This window comes from Magnolia sinica, chromosome 9, assembly GCF_029962835.1.
Source record: "Magnolia sinica isolate HGM2019 chromosome 9, MsV1, whole genome shotgun sequence".
Classification (NCBI taxonomy): Eukaryota; Viridiplantae; Streptophyta; class Magnoliopsida; order Magnoliales; family Magnoliaceae; genus Magnolia; species Magnolia sinica.
In genome coordinates, this window is record NC_080581.1 from 25631879 (window position 1) to 25650328 (window position 18450).

The following is an 18450-nucleotide window of genomic DNA, read 5'->3' on the forward strand; positions in this document are numbered from 1 at the left end:
GCAAATCCACCGCCTGTCCAAACAGATGGCAATGGCTATACGGACGTTGTGGGAGTTGAGGAGCCTATTCCACCTAATACAGGCTACTCCTTCGCACGCTGCTCGTCCAAACTAGCCCTTATACTCCATCCAAACCGTTCGTAAGGCTAATCTCAAAAGGGTAATAGCGAAACAAAATACCATCCCGATCCAAAACTTTAAGTGGGCCATGATAAGATTTCAATGCGCCTAGGTAAGCTTTCGATTTACCCGATTTTTGATATGGTGCAAGTGACAGACGTAATAAGTGGGAAACGGATTGGCTACTCCCCCTGCCAGTAACCCGGTGGCTGTGGTCGGTGCTCTATGGACCCCACCATGATGTATGTGTTTCATCCATGCCGTTCATCCATTTTTACAGATAATTTTATGCTTGATTCCAAAAATTATAGGGATACAAATCTAAGGTGGATCACACCACAGGAAAACAATATATCTAATTTTTGATCTCGTAACCTAAAATGATCTATAAAAATATATGGACGGAATGGATGAAACAAATACATCATTGTGGGTCCCACAGAGCACCGACCATCAGCCAGTAGCCAATCTGTTTCCTAATAAGTGGTGGTGAACTATGACCCTTACCTTAGTATCTTTAAAAAGGTCGTAGGTAAATTCTCTTTTTCATCATCTGGTGCGTTGTTAAAATCGAAGTTGGAAGAGAGGAGAGAGAATGGGTGTGGTGAAGCTGGCTATTTTCGATGGGCTCATCACATTCACGTGGATGTTCTGCGTTTCCGGACTCGGCGTTTTGGCGTCCATCATAGCGTCAGCTCTCAATCTGGACCATCATCTGGTGGGCCCACTCCCCAATCTCGTTATCGACACCGTTCTCATTTCTCTCATCGTCTTCTTCTTCACACTCCTCGGCCAGCTCTTGGGTGGCGCCAGCTTCAATCCCACAGCCACCGCCTCTTTCTACGCTGCTGGCGTTGGTGGGGTCCACGACGACCTCGTTTCTGTCGGCCTGCGCCTCCCTGCGCAGGTTAGCAATCCCCCATTCCCCATGTTTTTATTTATTTATTTATCAGCATTTGACGGACAGAAATGGAGATGATCTATCATTGTCATTGGGGCCCAGTTTCGATCTGGTGGGCCCACCTGGCCACGGGAAGTTCCTGTGTTTGGAAGCTATGTGGGGCCCACAGAGATGTCCGTTACAGATCTACTCCGTTCATCAGTGTCTCCAGATCACAATAGGATATGATTCCAAAAATCAGTCAGATTTAAACCTCAGGTAGGCCACACCAGACGAAGCAATGAGAACAGAAATTTCCACCGTTGAAACCTTCATGGAGCCGACCATTATCTTTATATGCCATCCAAACCGTTCATAGTGTCAGTACCACTCAGATTAGCTGTAGGCACAAATATCACACTGATGGCCCCCACAAAGTTTCCAATGGTGCGCCTTCGATTCCTGCTGTTTCGTGTGGTGTGGCCTACCTGAGTTTTGGGTCTGCATGATTTTTGGACTCCTATCATATTGTGGTCTTGAGAAACTGATGGACGGATTGGATTTGTTATGGGAATCTCTGCGGGCCCCACATAGCTTCCGATCACAGGAACTTCCTGTAGCCGCGTCCCCTCCAACCTACATTCGGATGATTAGGATCATCTGACAAGGGGAGATTCTGGGGGTTATCTTCCATCCACCGTGGGGCCCACATTACACTAGAATGTGGGCCCCACATGTACAGTTTGCAGAGGATCCTAGCTGTCTGTTGGTGTATCACTGCCACTTATCAAAGCAAGAAAGAAAACAGGTAAAACACGATCGATGGGCCAAATCAGACGGTTAGGATCATCTGATGGGTGAAGTTTCTTGTGGTGTTTCCTGTTGCGCATCAGATGAACGGCCTGGATCGGTGGAAGGCAGGCCTGGCCAACAGAATCTCATATTCTCAATTGAACTTCCCCATGTTTCATCCTTTTTAAAAGATGGATGAATGCTGCTGATGCCTGATGGGGCTTGCTAGATTGAGATGGAGTGTGGACTCATCTTCACATGCTGACATGGCATGCTTAAGAAAGATCTAGGCCATTAATCAGTTGGAGCCTAAAAATATTTGATGGGTCCACTTGTTGATGTTCAACATATGCATGTAGCCAACATAATGATTAGACCAGCTCGATCTTTGGGCAAGGGCAAGTTTTTTGTGGCACCCATCCAATGAATGGTCTGGATCTTGCATATGTTTGTCACATTTCCATGTGTGATTAAGCCCCTCTTCATGTCACTTGAGTGAGTGCCGTTCACATTCCCCCTTAAAGGATGGAGAGATTTCTACACTTGTATTGATTGCAGTTACATTATTATTATTATCAATTAACAGGCAGCTGGGGCAGTTGGTGGGGCCATGGCGATCATGGAATTCATGCCTCCACAATACAAACATATGCTTGTGGGACCTTCTTTGAAAGTCGATCAGCACACTGGGGCCATTGCTGAAGGTGTCTTGACCTTCTTAATAAGCTTTGCTGCCCTTCTCATAATCCAGAAGGGGCCCAAAAATGTACTGTTGCAGACATGTCTGCTATCTGTTTCGACCATGTCAATGATTGTTGCAGGATCTGGTTATACTGGGCCATCCATGAATCCTGTCAATGTGAGTAGTTGGACCTCTTCTTCTATGAATTTTCTTTCTTTCTTTGTTTCATCTTCTCATTGATTTTTCATATCATATTCCTAGTCTTCTGTTGCTTGTGAATCTAAGGCTTTAACCTACTTGTAATGGAAATGTTTCTTTTTAAATATATGGCTGATGTATATGCCTCCTTATTTTGTGTAAATGGTCTATGAGGATGCATTTAAAAAAATAAAAAATAAATTTAAAATAATAATAATAATAATAATCACAGAACAAACTTAATTTGTAGAATTCCTCAAATCCTTGACTGTAGGAAATGCATAGGTTTTTAGTTTCTATCAGTGGGACCCGTGTTTTAGTGATCTGGTCCATTAGTTTGTTTTGCCCCGTGTTTGATGGACACACCCAAAATTTCTTTGACATTGGATGATCCTAGCGTTTGGATTTTTGGCCTTTATTTTTTCAGTTGAATTCAAACCATACTTGTATTTCCCTTGGCAGTCCACCCATTTTGTTGGGTCGCTGATCTGTGTTAGGATTGTTGAACAAACTTAGTTTGTAAAGTTCCTTAAATCCTTTTATCTTAGGAAATACATATGGTCCTTCAGTTTTCAGTTTCTGCAATTGGGGTCCATGGTTCAGTGATCCATCCAGTCATTAGTTTGTTGGTCCCCATGTTGGATGAGCATGCTCCAAATATCTTCCACATTGGATGATCCCAGCATTGGATCTTTGGCCTTCTTTCAGTTATAAAATGGGATCATTCTTGTATTTCCTTTGGTAGCCACCCATTTCTTGCAGGTCACTAATCTCCGTGTTAGGATTTTCTCATTGGGGGAGTGACATAGGGTAGAAGGGTTTTGCACAAGCAATAATGGAAGATGGATAAAGAAGGACCGAACCTTTGCGTACGCATGTTTGGAGTCTGGGGTTAGGGTGTTCACATTCTTCATGAGGAGTAATTCCCTTGAAGAAAATTTATTTTTATTCATAATTATATTGCCATATGACATCTGAGAAGACATAAAATCTCTATAATTCTGAGTGAAGAAATAACCCAAAATAGTATACAAATGGGCTCCCTTACTTTTATTCTCTCATGTTTATCCCTTTCTTATTTAACATATACTATTAAAGATCCCTGAAAACACTAATCTCCCAAACTGAAAAATTGCTAATGACTTAACATAAGATTCCTTATACTTGGAAAGTATTAAGTAAAGACAATCAAAGCAATCTAATTTTGGACTCCTGATAAAATCCATCAATCTCTTTAAAAATTTATAACACACATTTCCATGTGTGGGACCCACTGGACAAGCCATATGACTTGCAAAATGTGTTTTATAGGGGTGTGCTTCTTCATCTTACGCTTCTTGTGGTTGTTTTTGCTTGCACTATTCTCTGTCAAAATTTTGATCTCCTTACCTAGGGTACAAGTATCGATTGGTCTCAATAGCTTAATCTCCTTGGCTCGCTTCATGATTAAACCTGATATTTGATACATCCATCAATCGGATTCGAATGGAACTCGAATTTATTTCTATCTCTCTTGATCATGTCGGAATTTACATCTACAGATCATAGGATCTAGAACCTATTAGAATGGCCTTCTGAGTAATACATCGCACAGATCTATCACACACATCCATCAACACTACATCATGCCAAACCTGTGTTAGTCATCATTGGCTGAAAAAGAAATCAAGCAATGGTATGCTACCTTGATTTTGTTCTCATTTCAAAACCCCTTTGCCAAGTGAGTATGAGCCTCTCAACATCCATCTTCAATTTCTCCAATATCATCTTTGATGTGTAATTCCCTCAGCACCCGTTATCGATGTCCAACTTTTACGCTCTCTCTTTCTGCTTGCAAGTTGTCATGGAAGCATTGGTACTCCAATCTTCTTCCCTTGAAGATTTTGGAGACCATAGCACATGTCATACAAAGAGATTTGGCATCCCATTGCCATGTATAAGCTCTTCCATAACTATATCTCAATCACTACCTCCATTTGTCTTTCCGTTGTGCATTGATTATCTTTATTTTTCTTCACTAGTTGAACTGTGTCTTAACCATTTCCTTTTTGGTCACTCATAGGAATGGTGCCCGAATTTTGAACACCAGTAGAACCTCAACTGATGGCATGTGACAACACTCCAATATATAACTCAAATTAAACTATATAGTAGGCCCCACTTTAGATGGATCATAAACCAACATAAAATCATAAAAGTCATTTTTTACTGTCAGATTCATGGATGCCTGACGAATGATACTTTGTGTATTTAATTTCAATTCCCTGAATAGTACATTATTTTTTTATGCAGAGTTCAAATTTCTTCCATATATTAACACGTGGTCACCAAACAGGGTTAACAATTTGTACAAAACTAAATATAACTATTATTTTTAGTTCTGATCTTTTTTAAACCACAAGAAAAAAAAAATTTGTCGTATTCAAACAGCCCCATAGTGTTTCTTCTCCATGGAAAGAACCCACCAAAAACCCTCTCATCACTAGATAACCATAGCTACCGCATTTGAGACTTCACTGGAGTAGGGATCATCACCAGCATGCGGCCAATAGCCATGAGTGCTGGCTGCTGCCAGCTGCCACGGTTGTGGGCTATGGTTGCAGCTAGCAGCCATGGGAGCCAGCTGTGGCCGGTAGCCGATTGCAATTGGATTTGAACAAAGGAAAGAGATGAGAAGGAGGGGATTTTGTTGCATGCAATTAGCAGCAACTTGCTACGGCAGCAGCTCACATTGCTGATCTAGCGGTGGTCAGCCATGGATGTCAGTCTCTTTGTTTGGTGATGGTGGCCATGGCTACCACTGCTGGTATCACTTTTAATTTTAATTTTTAATTTATTTATAATGTTTGGGCAATGACAAAAACAGGCTCACTCATAAAGGCAGCATATGCAGGGCCTTCTTCCAGCAATCCAACATAGTTACATATACCCACTAGATAGGATCGATGTTTATTATTGTATGAGTGGAGTCAGTGGACAAATGTAAACCTGCTTTTGTTTCTCTTTATTCTCTCAATAGTTTCCATTTCGATGTGTATTTTCTCTGAGGAACTCCTTTATTTATAAAGAAAGATGAATCAAAGAGGATTAGTAGAGATGATTAAGGTAGGATAAGATCAAAGAAAAGGCAAAAAAAAAAAGCTCAGCCATGTGATGGCATAATCACGTACTTATGGCACATGCAGTTGCAAACAAATGCCCAATGGTCATAAAATTGCATACGGCACTATGATATATGCGGTGTATGCAGTTAAAATGGCATATGTGATTGCATATGTCAACACTCAATTATGTCTCTCTCAAATTAGACCGTCCAAATAGTGTGTCCACTTTAGATGGATCATAAACAAACATAAAATTGTAAAAATCATTTTTTAACTGTCAGATTCATGGATGCCTGATGGATGATACTTTGTGTATTTAATTTCAATTCTAGAAAAGTACATTATTTTTTAAATGGAGTTCAAAATTCTCCATATTAACACGTTTGCCAAACAGGGTTAAAATTTTGTACATAACGAAGTTTAACTATTATTTTTAGTTCTAGTCTTTTTTTAACCATAACAAAAAAAAAAAAAAAGAAAAAGAAAAAAGAAGAAGAAGACAATTGTTGTATCCAAACCATGGTTCTGAATGTCAGTATCGATCGGCATATTGGCTCGGCAGAAAAATGATACGATAAGGCGTCATATGTATTGGTATCGGGGCCATATCAGCCCATGTTGGTCAGATTTTATTTTATTTTTATTTTTTTTAAAGTCAAAGAATTAAGGGAAATATTAGGAAAAAAGAAAATAATAAGATATTCAACAAACAATCTTTCTTTCTTTCTTTCTTTCTTTTTTTTTTTTTCGTATTTTGGATTGGATGACACAATATCGATTTCTATAGATGAGACATCTTGCAAATCATTTCGATACTGATCTTACTCTATAAAAAAGAAAAGAAAATTTCAAGAAAAAAAAAAAGACTCTTAATGCTCTGGGCGAAAAGATGGAATCTTGGATTTTTGCACATATCCAAATCCTTATTGATGATCTCATTACATTTGTTATTTGCTTTTTTTTTTTTTTTTTTTTTTTAATTTTTTTTTTTTAATTTTAAATAGTAAGTTCATTGAAGAAGTTTTATTTGCTCAGTAATTTACTCCCACCCCTTTTTTTTTTGGTTTGTCCACTACTTATGAATCTAAACAAACGAGTTCTGATAAAACTGGAAAATCAAATAAATAGTAATCTTTGACGAGCAGGATCAAGAATCATTATTATTTCCACATAAGAAAAGGGTGGAAAATTCCTTTTCTTGTGTGGAAGATTAGGAAGATGAGTAATCGCTCCTAGAATCATTTGTTCCTTTCATTTATCTGCATGTATTCTCCTCCTACTTATGCCTATTATCTACTAGAATTCGATTCTATTAGGTACAAAAAAACTATTGATGCATTACATGGCATTTACAATCTCCCGATGGGAGGCCTAGCATAGTCACAACATGCCCATTTTGATTAAAAAAAGAAGGGGGGGGATCAAGTAGTCTTCTTTGCAATATACATACTATTACTAGGAATGGGATAAAAGCAATTTCTGGCATCTCGCAGAAAAACAGTATAAACAAAGCAAGCATAACATTTTCCATTATTATTATTTTATTTTATTTTGGATCATACATAATTGCATCGATCACAACAATTCGGCTCTTTTTACCATCTTGATGAATCCATGGATCTAGAAATTCATTTTGGACAATTGAACCTTCTCAAGCATGATTTGGTGAACTAGGACCCATGATTGAAATTCAACAAAAAGAAGAAAACATAAAAAAGAAAATGAAAGTTTACCATTCTTTCCTATTTTTCCCATAATGGTCTACTTCACTTCGATTTGTCAAATTCCCTCAAATCATTTGTTTTGATCCTAAAATAGGTCTAGATCTAGCCTAAAATGAGTTTTTAAGCTTCTTCCATGGTTTAAATGAAAAAAAAAAAAAAAAGAAGAAGAGGAGAGTGAATTTTTTTTTTTTTTAAAAAAAAAAAAACAAAAAAAAAAACAAAATTGGGCTTTTATGGGCGTATCGGCCTTTATTGGCTATATTGGGTTAATTTTTTCGTATCGGGCCAATACGACCTCGCATCGCATATCATCTCGTGTCGATATGGATACAATACGGTCGTATCAACTGATATGATATTGATATTCATATCTATGATCCAAACAGCCCCTTACTATTTCTTCTTCATGAACAAAACCCATCACAAACCCTCTCATCAGTAGGTAGCCATAGCTATTGTCTTTGAGACTTTAACAGAGTAGGGATCATGACTAGCATGCAGCCAACAACTATGAGTGATAAATACCATCAATACTGCAATCACTTCTACATGCTACTTCTAAATTTTTAATTAAGGTTGTGCTTGATTGTGCCAAATATCAAGAAATTTCATGTGATTTTGCACCAAATCAATCTGATTAAGAATGAAATTTAATGACATTTGGTGCGACCAAACATAGCTAAAATAATAGGAAAAATAGGCAAAGATTAAGTATAAAGGTAAAGACTAAGCAACCTAACTGAAATAATTGATAAATAGGAAAAGATCAATACTATTACTTCATCTTTCAACAAAAAAAATAAATACTGTAATAATTGAAAAAATTAACTAATTTCTTTTTATAAATGAAAATGTAACAAATCTTTGAAAACATGAATTGCCTTTAATGTTTTAGTGAAAAATAACTTCGTGTAAGCCATGTAGCATGTAGCATAGGCTACCCGTTGTTTAAGGTATTTTCATTAGTTATGTAGCTTTAAGGCTAAGCTATATGCTAAATAGCAAAGCTATTTAAAACACTGGTTAATAACTTTCTCAATTTACCTCAATTCCTAAAACTAACTTTAATTAGCCAGGCAATTTTCAAAATATAAAAGGAAAACAAGTACTAATTTGTTCAAAAATAGGAAACTACTGATACTAATCCTGCTGATGACTCCACTTGTGTGATCACATGGATCATGTGGGCCCCATGATTGCTCAAAACACCAAATTGATTGCTTTTGTGGGCCCCATGGGTCAATGGTCAACTTTTTTAGGTGTAACTAGTTGGTTGAGATGGTCCACAAGGCTGGTCAAATGACTTTTTTTCTTTGAATAACGAATTTTATCTTACTATATATGACGCAAGTAGCGGAGATGATCATTTTACCTGCGCAATTAGTTTTCCTAGAGCGATGAACTTTGAATATTAAAGGACATGGGAAGACATTTTAAATAGAGCCATGGATATTTTTTTAAGTTGGAGGTGTGGCTTCCTAACAACTAAGGGTTCGGATTTTGCTCGCAAAAATCTATTAAATGGCTTATATATTTTACCCACAAAAAGCTCGCATAACACCCTCTATCCACGTGTAGCTCATATTAATCTCTCTCTGCTTGTTGGCTGCATCCCTCTCTTGCTACATGCGGATCTCTTTCTGTGTAGGTCAGTCCCTCTTTCCAAGTAGCCTGGAGACTGTTTATCTCTGTGTAGCCTGTGCCCTTCCCCCGTATGCTCTCTCTCTCATGTGTGCTAACCCCTAAGTAATAAAAAAGACAAATGGAAAAGGAAACAAGATTCATCAAGGCAATTGGCTTCTCTCTAGAGAAGATTAAAGGTAACGTATAAAGAATGGCATTGCATTCTAATCTCATTTAGAATGAAGGGTAGAATCCAAGGAGGGACCTTCCCAAAGGCCTATGCAATGGCCAAGGAGTGTCCTTTAAGAATGAGCCAGCCACCGAAACAATCAGCAAATAGCTCAATCCTGATTTTAACCGCCATGGTTTCAGCTCTTATATAATTGTTGATACCCTTTGCGATGAGAAAAGCATCTAAGCCTTCTCACAACTAGTTGGGGTCTACTGCATGAAGCCTTTTCCACCATTCCACTCTATCGAGGACCATAGCTTAAGTTAGACCATGGGTCATCAATGTCTTTTCTTACTACTTCCACCTACATCCTTTTGAGCCTTCCCCTTGCCTTTTTAGAGCCTTCAACTTGTACCAACTCACTCCTACCTGCGAAGTTCTTGGTCTCCGTTGCACATGACCAAACCATCTAAGTCTACTTTCCCTCATCTTATTACCTATTGGTGCTGCTCCTAAATTCCCTTGAATGCATTCATGTGTAATTGTATCCTTGTCTTGCCATGCATCCTTCTCAACATCCTCATTTCATTTTTGCTCATCCTATGAATGTGTTGTTCCTCAACTGCCTAACATTCTGTCCCATGCGAAGAGTTAAAAGTATCATTCGGAATTGGTATGTATTGCCCAATACAGAGGTCATTTTTTTTCCAAACAAATATATGACTGTATCAGCCTGAAATGGCTTGATATAGGGCGATACTGGATTAGACTACCTGGTTTCAGTGGTGACTGTTACAGTACACCAATACTGTTTTTCAATCCTTGCTAACAGATACCTCCAATCCCCGACTCCCCATGATTTCCAAGAGAGCTGCCATTTGCATTAAGCTTCCAAATTCTTAAGCAGGGAGAGCACTGAGTAGTAATTAAGGAACCTCGTTGAAAATCTTCATTGACTCAGTTCCATTCATGAAGAACATTGGATAGAGGAATCCCATGGAAAACATGTAAATAGCTTCCCAAAGAGGCAAGGGAAACATTTACTTCAGTATGCAAGGACAGCAATGAAAACTTCTTATCTTTGAATATTTTTATTTTCTTCCTTTCTTTCCAATTTTCCTGCATTATGCCATGGGGCAATTTCATCCAAAGTGCACCTTGAGGTTTAGAAGAACCACTATTTCACCCTTCAATAATCTCAATGACAGAACCCAGCGTGATCCAGACTTTGGATCGTTTATCATGGAGATGATGATTCACTTCAATAGGAGCATTAGATGGCCTAGCATCCAACATGCCTGTAACACTGAGGAGATGTAACACATTTTCTTTAGCAAATAAAAGATGCTGTGCTTGGACCTTGCGACTTCAATCCCAATAAAGTACTTTTAAAGGGTGCCCCAAATTCTTAATATCAAAGTTTGAAGGCTTTAACATTTTCAATCTCAGTATCACTGCATCTTAAGAGAACTATATCATCAACGAGCTTTGGTAAGCCCAAATGCGTGTGCAATAAAGCTCATGTACATGCCACACATGCTAACATGGCAGGATAGGTCTAAGATCCAATTCATCCTTTAGAACAGCGCCATTACATTGATGCCCAGCCCCAAGAACCAGGTCGACCCACTGGTCAGGTGGGTCACAGTTTGCAAAACAAATGTACCACTTTGAAAAACTTGGTTGAAGTTTTCTAACCCATCTACCTGTTTCCAATATTGGGGCCCGCATGCTGATTGGACAAGATTTTATTTTTGGGAAAACATGTAGGTCAGACCAACCCGATGGATAGATTATATCCCATACAAGTGCCATGCTGGTACATTTGTGGCATGCATATGAGCTTTATTGCACATCCATGTGGGCTTAGCAAAGCTCATCATCGACGCATATGGTTAGTATAGTGGGAAGGCTGTTAGTGATTTAAGGCTGTTAGTGATTTGTCTTACTCGGAAAACCAATCTTTGAGATCATAGTTTGAATTTATCAAATCAGGCCCAAAGGGACTGTATCAACCCTTAAATGACCTTTTTCAACATACACAGCTTCCCATGCTTCCATTGAGTCTTGAGACTCAAACTAGGTGGAGGATCCATGTATACTTCCTCTTAAAAATATCTGTAAAGAAATGCATTCTCTACAACCAACTGTTGTTAAGGGCTATATGTAGTTGGAGAGTTCAATTTGGCAACTGGGCAAATGTCTCGTGATAACCGACTCCATACCATTGACTGAATCCCTTTGCGACTAGATGCGCTTCATATGAACTTTATTAATCCATCATGCTTATGTTTATGGTGAACACCAGTTTGCAGCCCACGGCATGCTTAACCTTCCAGCAACTTTAGTGTAGATCCCAAATTTCTTATTTCTCTGAGGCCGTCATCTTGTTTTAGTGATGGTCAGGGCATCTACAGCGTTAGGATCTGAAGTAGAGTCATCAAAGTAGAAAAGTGTGTATATGACCCAGTTACTGATGGGGATGAGATGTATGACTGTTTTGCCTTCCGAAGAGCAATCAGAAACTCATGTGAGAAAAGCAAAGGTATCGAGTTCGAGGACAGGTGATGATCAATGAGCAACTCTTAAGGGCCTTGTCTTTCCTCCGGGTGTACACCTTCAACTGCTTTTCGACGGGCTTGGACTGATCTTGAACTGGACTGTGAGGACTATCAATAATCATCGGTAGAGGAAATGGTTCATCATCAACGCCGATATTTTCTGCATCGGCGAGCTTTCCATACCAAACTGGCATGGAATACACATTTTATAGTATATCGAAGATATATCACAATAGTTAATTTATTGTGATATATCGGCACTAGACTAAGTAGACTTGAGTTTTCTGTATCAAAAACACGATTTGTGGTAGAGAAATCACTATCAGAGAGGGATTTTGAGCCAGAACTCCAAAAGTGAGAAAAATTAAAATTTCTTTTGATAAATTTGTTTTGTTTTTCAAGAGATCTTAACAAAACAAGGTTGAAATCCAAGTCTATGCATGATGTTGATGCACTGAAATTGATTTGAAGTAAGAAAGTTTTGATTTCCAAAGTGAAAAATGGATGAAATTGGTGAAATCCGAATTTCTTCTGTTTTACCATTTACTTTCTATGTAAGTGTTATGTTTTTGAGTGTGTAGACCGATCGACTTTGGTTGGTGTAATTCAATTTTTATTTTTTATTTTTTGTGATTTTTTAAAAATAGATTGAAAAATAAAAATGCCTTTTTCAAGAATTCCGTTCATAGGTTGAAATTCATGCAGACACTCTATTAATTGAAATTAAAGGTCGAAAATTACTCATCAAAGAATCAATTTGGGAATTTCACCCAGGGATTGACCTGATGAATGATCTGAAAGTGTATCAATGCACAAGTAAATTTCAAGTGGCTAGATTACTGGACAGCTTCATATCTGCCAGACCATTTCAGACGACATGTGTTGCTGCTGTAAATTTCCAGACATTACTGTTAGTGGTGAAGAACAGCTTTCACAAAACATGAAACATGTACGAGGTCTGCTAATACCATGTGCATGCAGAACCCATCTCCTCTACCCATGCCAGCACATGGGTTGGATCTGGCGCACGCTTTTGATAACTAAGCAGTTCATCAGGGGGCCGTATAGCCCATGTCTGATACTCATGAGATGGTCCAAAACATAGAAAACAAATGGAACTGCTGAAACAAATTTAATTTTCTAGGTGTCTGTCTATTTCGTACATTTTGTGATTTTTGGGCCATTTATCTACCTGGTGTGGCCCACCTCATGGGTGTCTCAGATTTTCATGTTTGCCTGCATGTAGAGACCTGGGTTACTTGCAGCTTCTATATTTGCGCATTGAATGCAACATGCAACAAGTTCATTGTCGCATCTTCTGTCACTGCTCTTGATGCTTATTCTTTCTGTATAACTTGAGCAATAACTTAAAAAACAAAATTCATGGTTTATTGCAGGCGTTTGGCTGGGCATATCTCAATAAATCCCACAATAAATGGGAGCAGTACTATGTTTACTGGATTTGCCCCTTCATTGGAGCGATTCTTGCTGCTTGGGTTTTCCGGTTTATCTTCCCACCTCCTGTTAAGCAGAAGAAAGCCTGAGAATACTAAGTACTCTCTCTCTCTCTCTCTCTCTCAGAAGAAAGCCTGAGAATACTAAGTACTCTCTCTCTCTCTCTCTCTCTCTCTCTCTCTCTCTCTCTCTCTCTCAAGGAAATAAAGTTAGCAATAGTTTGCATTCACTGCCTTTTGGCAAAGAAATAGATTTTTGTATATGCTGCCTATGCTAACTTCTGTCTATAATTGAAACAAACAAAACGCCCTTTCTTAGCTTCTGTGAAATCCTAACCACTGATAACAGTATTGGGCCCCACAAAATTTTGATTTGTTTTGATTATGGAGATTTTTGTAAGATTCTTGTCTAAATGTAGCCAAAAGTATACCTTGATGATTCCCTGCAGAAAATAAAGTTTCCAACGAACTTTTTAATCTGTGTAAGATCTAGGCCGTTCATCAGATCATGACCCCAACCTATTTTCAACAACTTAGAAAGGAGGTCTTTGTGTATGGTGGACCCTACTCTTTCTCAACATGCTAATGCAGCTTGTGCACTAACATGGTGTCTGCGTGCGAGGTCTGGGTTCAGCAGGTTGACCACATTGTGTAATGCCCCACTGCCGAAAGTCAGGCAGCCCTGTCATCAATATGACCACAGATGTAAGGTTTTAGGGCTTTGGCACAGAGATGGCAGGTCCTGTCTGATGAGCAGTCTAGATCTTGCGCACACTCCACATCGTGATCCTTCTTGGAAGGGTTGCTTCAGCTTGCGTGAAGTCCCGGCTAATTATCATTGGATTCTTTTGTGAATGTTTTCTCATTGTGGATGAACAATGGGCAAAGTTCTCGATGGAGCGATCAGCTGATCAGATACTAACCTTTCGATCCAGTGGCCTGTAAATAGATAGATAGGAAGAGACACAGTAATCAACTGAGAAAAGTCCCAGTATCTGCAGCTCAGATTTGTTCTGATCTGCAAGAGTTTTGAGAATGATCCATCCAATGGTCAGGATTTTGCCCAAACCATGAGATCAATTGTAGGAATGTAAAAAGCGAGTCCAGTGTGGAAAGGTCCATGGTGTCGGAGTGCCTAAAGTTTCATCACAGATGTAATCTATATCATTTGTTAAGGTTGTTTGTTGGATTTTCCATTCTAGTCCAACTTTCTATGGTTGCAGGACTTGTGCAATGTTTACTGTGTGGTACTTGATCGGGATGGTTGGCTTGGTGGGTCACCGTGTGGATGGGTCCCATCCCCAAAATCAAGGGGATTGGACTGGCCAGCCATACTTCTCTTTAACCTGGAAAGGAATGGTTCACTCAAAACACAGGAATGCTCCACATTAAATGCCCAAAGCTGTGTGTGTGTGTGTGTGTGTGTGTGTGTGTGTGTGTGTGTGAGAGAGAGAGAGAGAGAGAGAGAGAGAGAGAGGTATGGAAACCCCAAAAATTCAGAGAATGAGAAGTCATGGTTTAATACATTTTGGCCTAAAAAATAGTGAAACAAATGGCTGTGTTTATATATTATATATAAATAGGGTCAAATATAAAATTTTAATTAAAATAATTATAATTTGTGTATTTTTGTAGAATAAGAACAACATATATTGATAGTTGAATGGTGTTCTTTGCCTCTCTCAAATGCTTCCTTTTAAAGTAATCCACATATAAATTAGTCCCTCTCTACTAAAAGTTTTCACCTTCTACTCAATTTTTATCAATGGGGGATGACCACCAATCTCTCTCTCTCTCTCTCTCTCTCTCTCTCTCTCTCTCTAAATATTTTTTATTGAAAACTTTTAATTATAATAAAAGCTTTCTTTTCAGAAATACTGACTTTGAAACAAAGCTTTTTCTAACCGTGGGCAAATCTTGGTCCTTTTTCTTTTCTTTTTTTATTTAAAATATTTTTTTAAACCCACACACACACACCCTCACACACTCACGCCATAGTGGGATTTCACCACCTATGGGTACTCGAACCATTGACCGCGTAAGGACCCAGATGTGGTTAACCACCTTGCTATGTACCTATATCATTTCTAATCTTATCATTACTTTTAAAAAATGAGTCAAGCCGATTTGGGTATCGGAGTCAACCCGACCTGGCTCCATATTAGTCGAGTTTCCGAGCTATGGTTGACAGATTGGGACAATTCACTCGAGCCCTCGACCCAAGCACCACCAAACATGGGAGGCCGATCGAGTATTTCTGCTGACCTAGCAACCCTAAAGGTTTTAATTGAAACATGAAATGCCTAGTCATTAATCAGGGCCATAAACTCTTTCCTACATAAGGGACAAGCTGCAAAAATAATGCGCTTCAAATCAATATTCCGTTGTTTTTATTAGTCCATGTCCCCGGCAAAGGAAAGTGCTGCAAGTGACGCGGTGTTCCCCTTCTTATCTAGAGAGCGGTGCAGTAGATGAATAAAGGCGAGTGATGACAGATGCCATGTTCCCCTTCTTATCTAGTGAGCGGTGCAGTAGATGAATAAAGGCGAGTGTGTAAGGGCCTGCTTGGGAGCATGTATTTGAAACCCCCTGGCTTCAGAACCCCCTGAATTTGAAATCCTCTTGCTGTGTTTGGCACCATTGATTGAGAATCAACTATAATCCAAAAGTAGCAATTCATAGCATATTTGCAGGGATTTGAATTTAATTACTAAATCAACTTTAATATCTCTAATTAGTGAACTTATGTAATTTTTGACACAATGGTTGTAATATGCCTGTTGAAATATATACTCTTTCAGAAAATGATGAAATTCTAAGTGTCGGATGAGCTGCAAACATGGGATCACATCTGAGTCATTAACCAACTATTTTTAACCGTTGATTTACATTGACAATGTTTGGACGGCGTTGATCATCATATTAAAGTAATTAATGGTGATGCCATTAATAATCTAATTGTTTTTGGATATCATTAGTGGGCCATGTGCCCAATAGAATAATAGTACAGTGACATATGTTACACATGCAACTATTGAAATGAATTTAGGTGTAATCTAAGCTCTCACAGTGGATTTCAAACCCCTCTTTGAGGGGATTTGAAACCCCCAGTTACTTTATGCTTCCAAACAATTAGGAGATTTGAAACCCCCTCAAATCCTCTCAAATCCCTCCAAATCCACGGTGCCAAATGACCCCTAAGTCATATGTCCAAATCCGATAAAAGAGGGTTGAGAGAGAGAGAGAGAGAGAGAGAGAGAGAGAGAGAGAGAGAGAGAGAGAGAGAGAGCTGGTGTTCAGTACATTGTATTGTATCGGAAAAAAAAGTGCATTGGAAGAACGCTAATTCATGATTTTTAAATAGGGGTATCAATGGGCCGGTCTGGGGCCTGAAAATCAGAATTTTTAATAAGGCCACCCGGAAACAGTTCAAAATCCAGGCTGAGAACTACCCCAGGCCTATTTTTAAATAATAATGGACGGTTGTTGGTCCCCATCAACGGGTAGATTCTTGTACCATGATTTGCTCCAACGGTACTATTGAATTAACTGTTCCAGTTGATGACTGGGTATCGCACCTGGCATTCAACCTTTTATTAAATATTTGAATATCATAATACTTATTGAAGGGTAACCTATTTGAATATTTAAAACCATATTGGGCCCCAGAACTAGGTTTGTGGATGGTACCCTGGCCATGGGACCCACATCAGTGTATGTGTTGTGCATCTCCCCAATCCATGACCTGAATTGAGGGAAAAGACAAATATCAGCTTGATCCAAAACTTTTGTGGCCCAAAAAAAAAAAAAGATTTTAATAGTGATTCACTACTGTTTCATGTTGTGTGGTCCACCTGAGATTTGTATCTACTTCATTTTTAGGCTTCTGCCATTAAATGAGCTGGCAAAACGGATGGACGGCATAGATATACAAGGAATACATAGGTGGGCCCCACGATCAGGTCCCCCACCTATATTGCTCGTACCGGGGTGGAAGGTAAATCGCCAGATTTAAAACTCTGGCACAGTAGGGTGGTTCATATGCAGGCGCTTAGAAATTATAAACATGGCATAAATTAAATTAAATAAAACTGTCCAAATTGAGAGACCCACTGTGGGCAGGTCATCAGCCGTAGCTTTTAAGGTTCCTAATTTTTTTTATTAATGGGAATTTAATTGTTTAACACGGACCGTTCACTATTTTTTTCATTTGGTATGTTCACTAAATGTCCACGGATCTTTCATTAGGTAGTCCAACCACTGTATTTTTGGATTTAGAAGAAATCTAAATCGGGACCCAATATTTGGACAGTTCAGACTTGCCTAAATGCGACCTGCTATATTTGTCAGTGCTCGTTATCAATCATTCTCAGAAAAAGGCAGAGATTCGCTGTGACAAAATTTCTCACTGTTAATTATATTTAATTTCACACGTAAAATAACCTTCTTTATAAATACATTTTAAATTTATTAGATATTATTGGGATGAGCTTTTTTGAGGAAGGAAATTATACAACTACATTCGTCTACATTTCCCTTTAAAAAAAAATGTCCAATACACCATGTGGTATGTGTATAACATCCAAGCCATCTAACATATGCAACCCATTATGGGGATCATATGAACAAAAAAGCAGACCGGTTGAGTCATTAAATAGGATACAAATCAATTTGGATGTTTTGAATGGTGTATATTATATTTTATGAATTACTTACCTTATCATCATATAGTCCATATTTTTTGTTCGCCTAATAATTATATTAGCATACATCTGTTAGACAGGTTAGATGACAGTAGTTGAAAGCATCACTGGCCAACATTCGAATCTGAGTAGCATGTGACAGGTCCTTACTCATGCCTTGGTTGTAGATTCACGAGAGTTTCAACCTGAGGTCATAGGTTCAATACACGTTGTCAAGTAGTACTGTGGTGTGAGTGTATGTGGGTTGTGAATGCGTGTGTAAAACTCAAGGTATCAGGACACTTGGAATTCTATATGGATAAATAAGGGACATCTTATAAGACTAAATACTTTGGATGAACATAAAAAGATGATAAGGACTACCTTACAAGGTTAAATGCTTCTGGTGACCGATAGCGCAGTAGTACTCCGAGGGGAATGTGAAAAGATCTTTCAAT

The 18450-nt window shown here is 38.6% G+C and overlaps 1 protein-coding gene across 3 annotated transcripts; it reads left to right on the top strand.

Annotated features, from left to right (window-relative positions):
- The first annotated feature begins 475 nt into the window (after positions 1-475).
- On the top strand, positions 476-13431 carry LOC131254747 (aquaporin SIP1-1-like). Of its 3 annotated transcripts, none has more exons than XM_058255465.1 (3): positions 476-1027; positions 2379-2651; positions 4735-4885. In XM_058255465.1, exons 1-3 carry the CDS (start codon positions 716-718, stop codon positions 4762-4764), a joined length of 615 nt encoding a protein of 204 aa, XP_058111448.1. In that variant the 5' UTR covers positions 476-715; the 3' UTR covers positions 4765-4885. The 3 variants fall into 3 exon arrangements, with proteins under 3 accessions (XP_058111448.1, XP_058111449.1, XP_058111446.1); XM_058255466.1 differs by lacking the exon at positions 4735-4885 and adding an exon at positions 11692-12247 and having other exon boundaries at positions 477-1027; XM_058255463.1 differs by lacking the exon at positions 4735-4885 and adding an exon at positions 13254-13431 and having other exon boundaries at positions 482-1027.
- The last annotated feature ends 5019 nt before the right edge of the window (positions 13432-18450 follow it).

What these genes read in the sequence shown, in the direction of transcription:
- LOC131254747 (XM_058255463.1), top strand. Translation starts at nt 716, where the DNA reads ATGGGTGTGGTGAAGCTGGCTATTTTCGATGGGCTCATCACATTCACG. An exon ending in GCCTGCGCCTCCCTGCGCAG is followed by an intron (nt 1,028 to 2,378) that starts GTTAGCAATCCC and finishes ATCAATTAACAG; the next exon opens with GCAGCTGGGGCAGTTGGTGG. An exon ending in CATCCATGAATCCTGTCAAT is followed by an intron (nt 2,652 to 13,253) that starts GTGAGTAGTTGG and finishes GGTTTATTGCAG; the next exon opens with GCGTTTGGCTGGGCATATCT.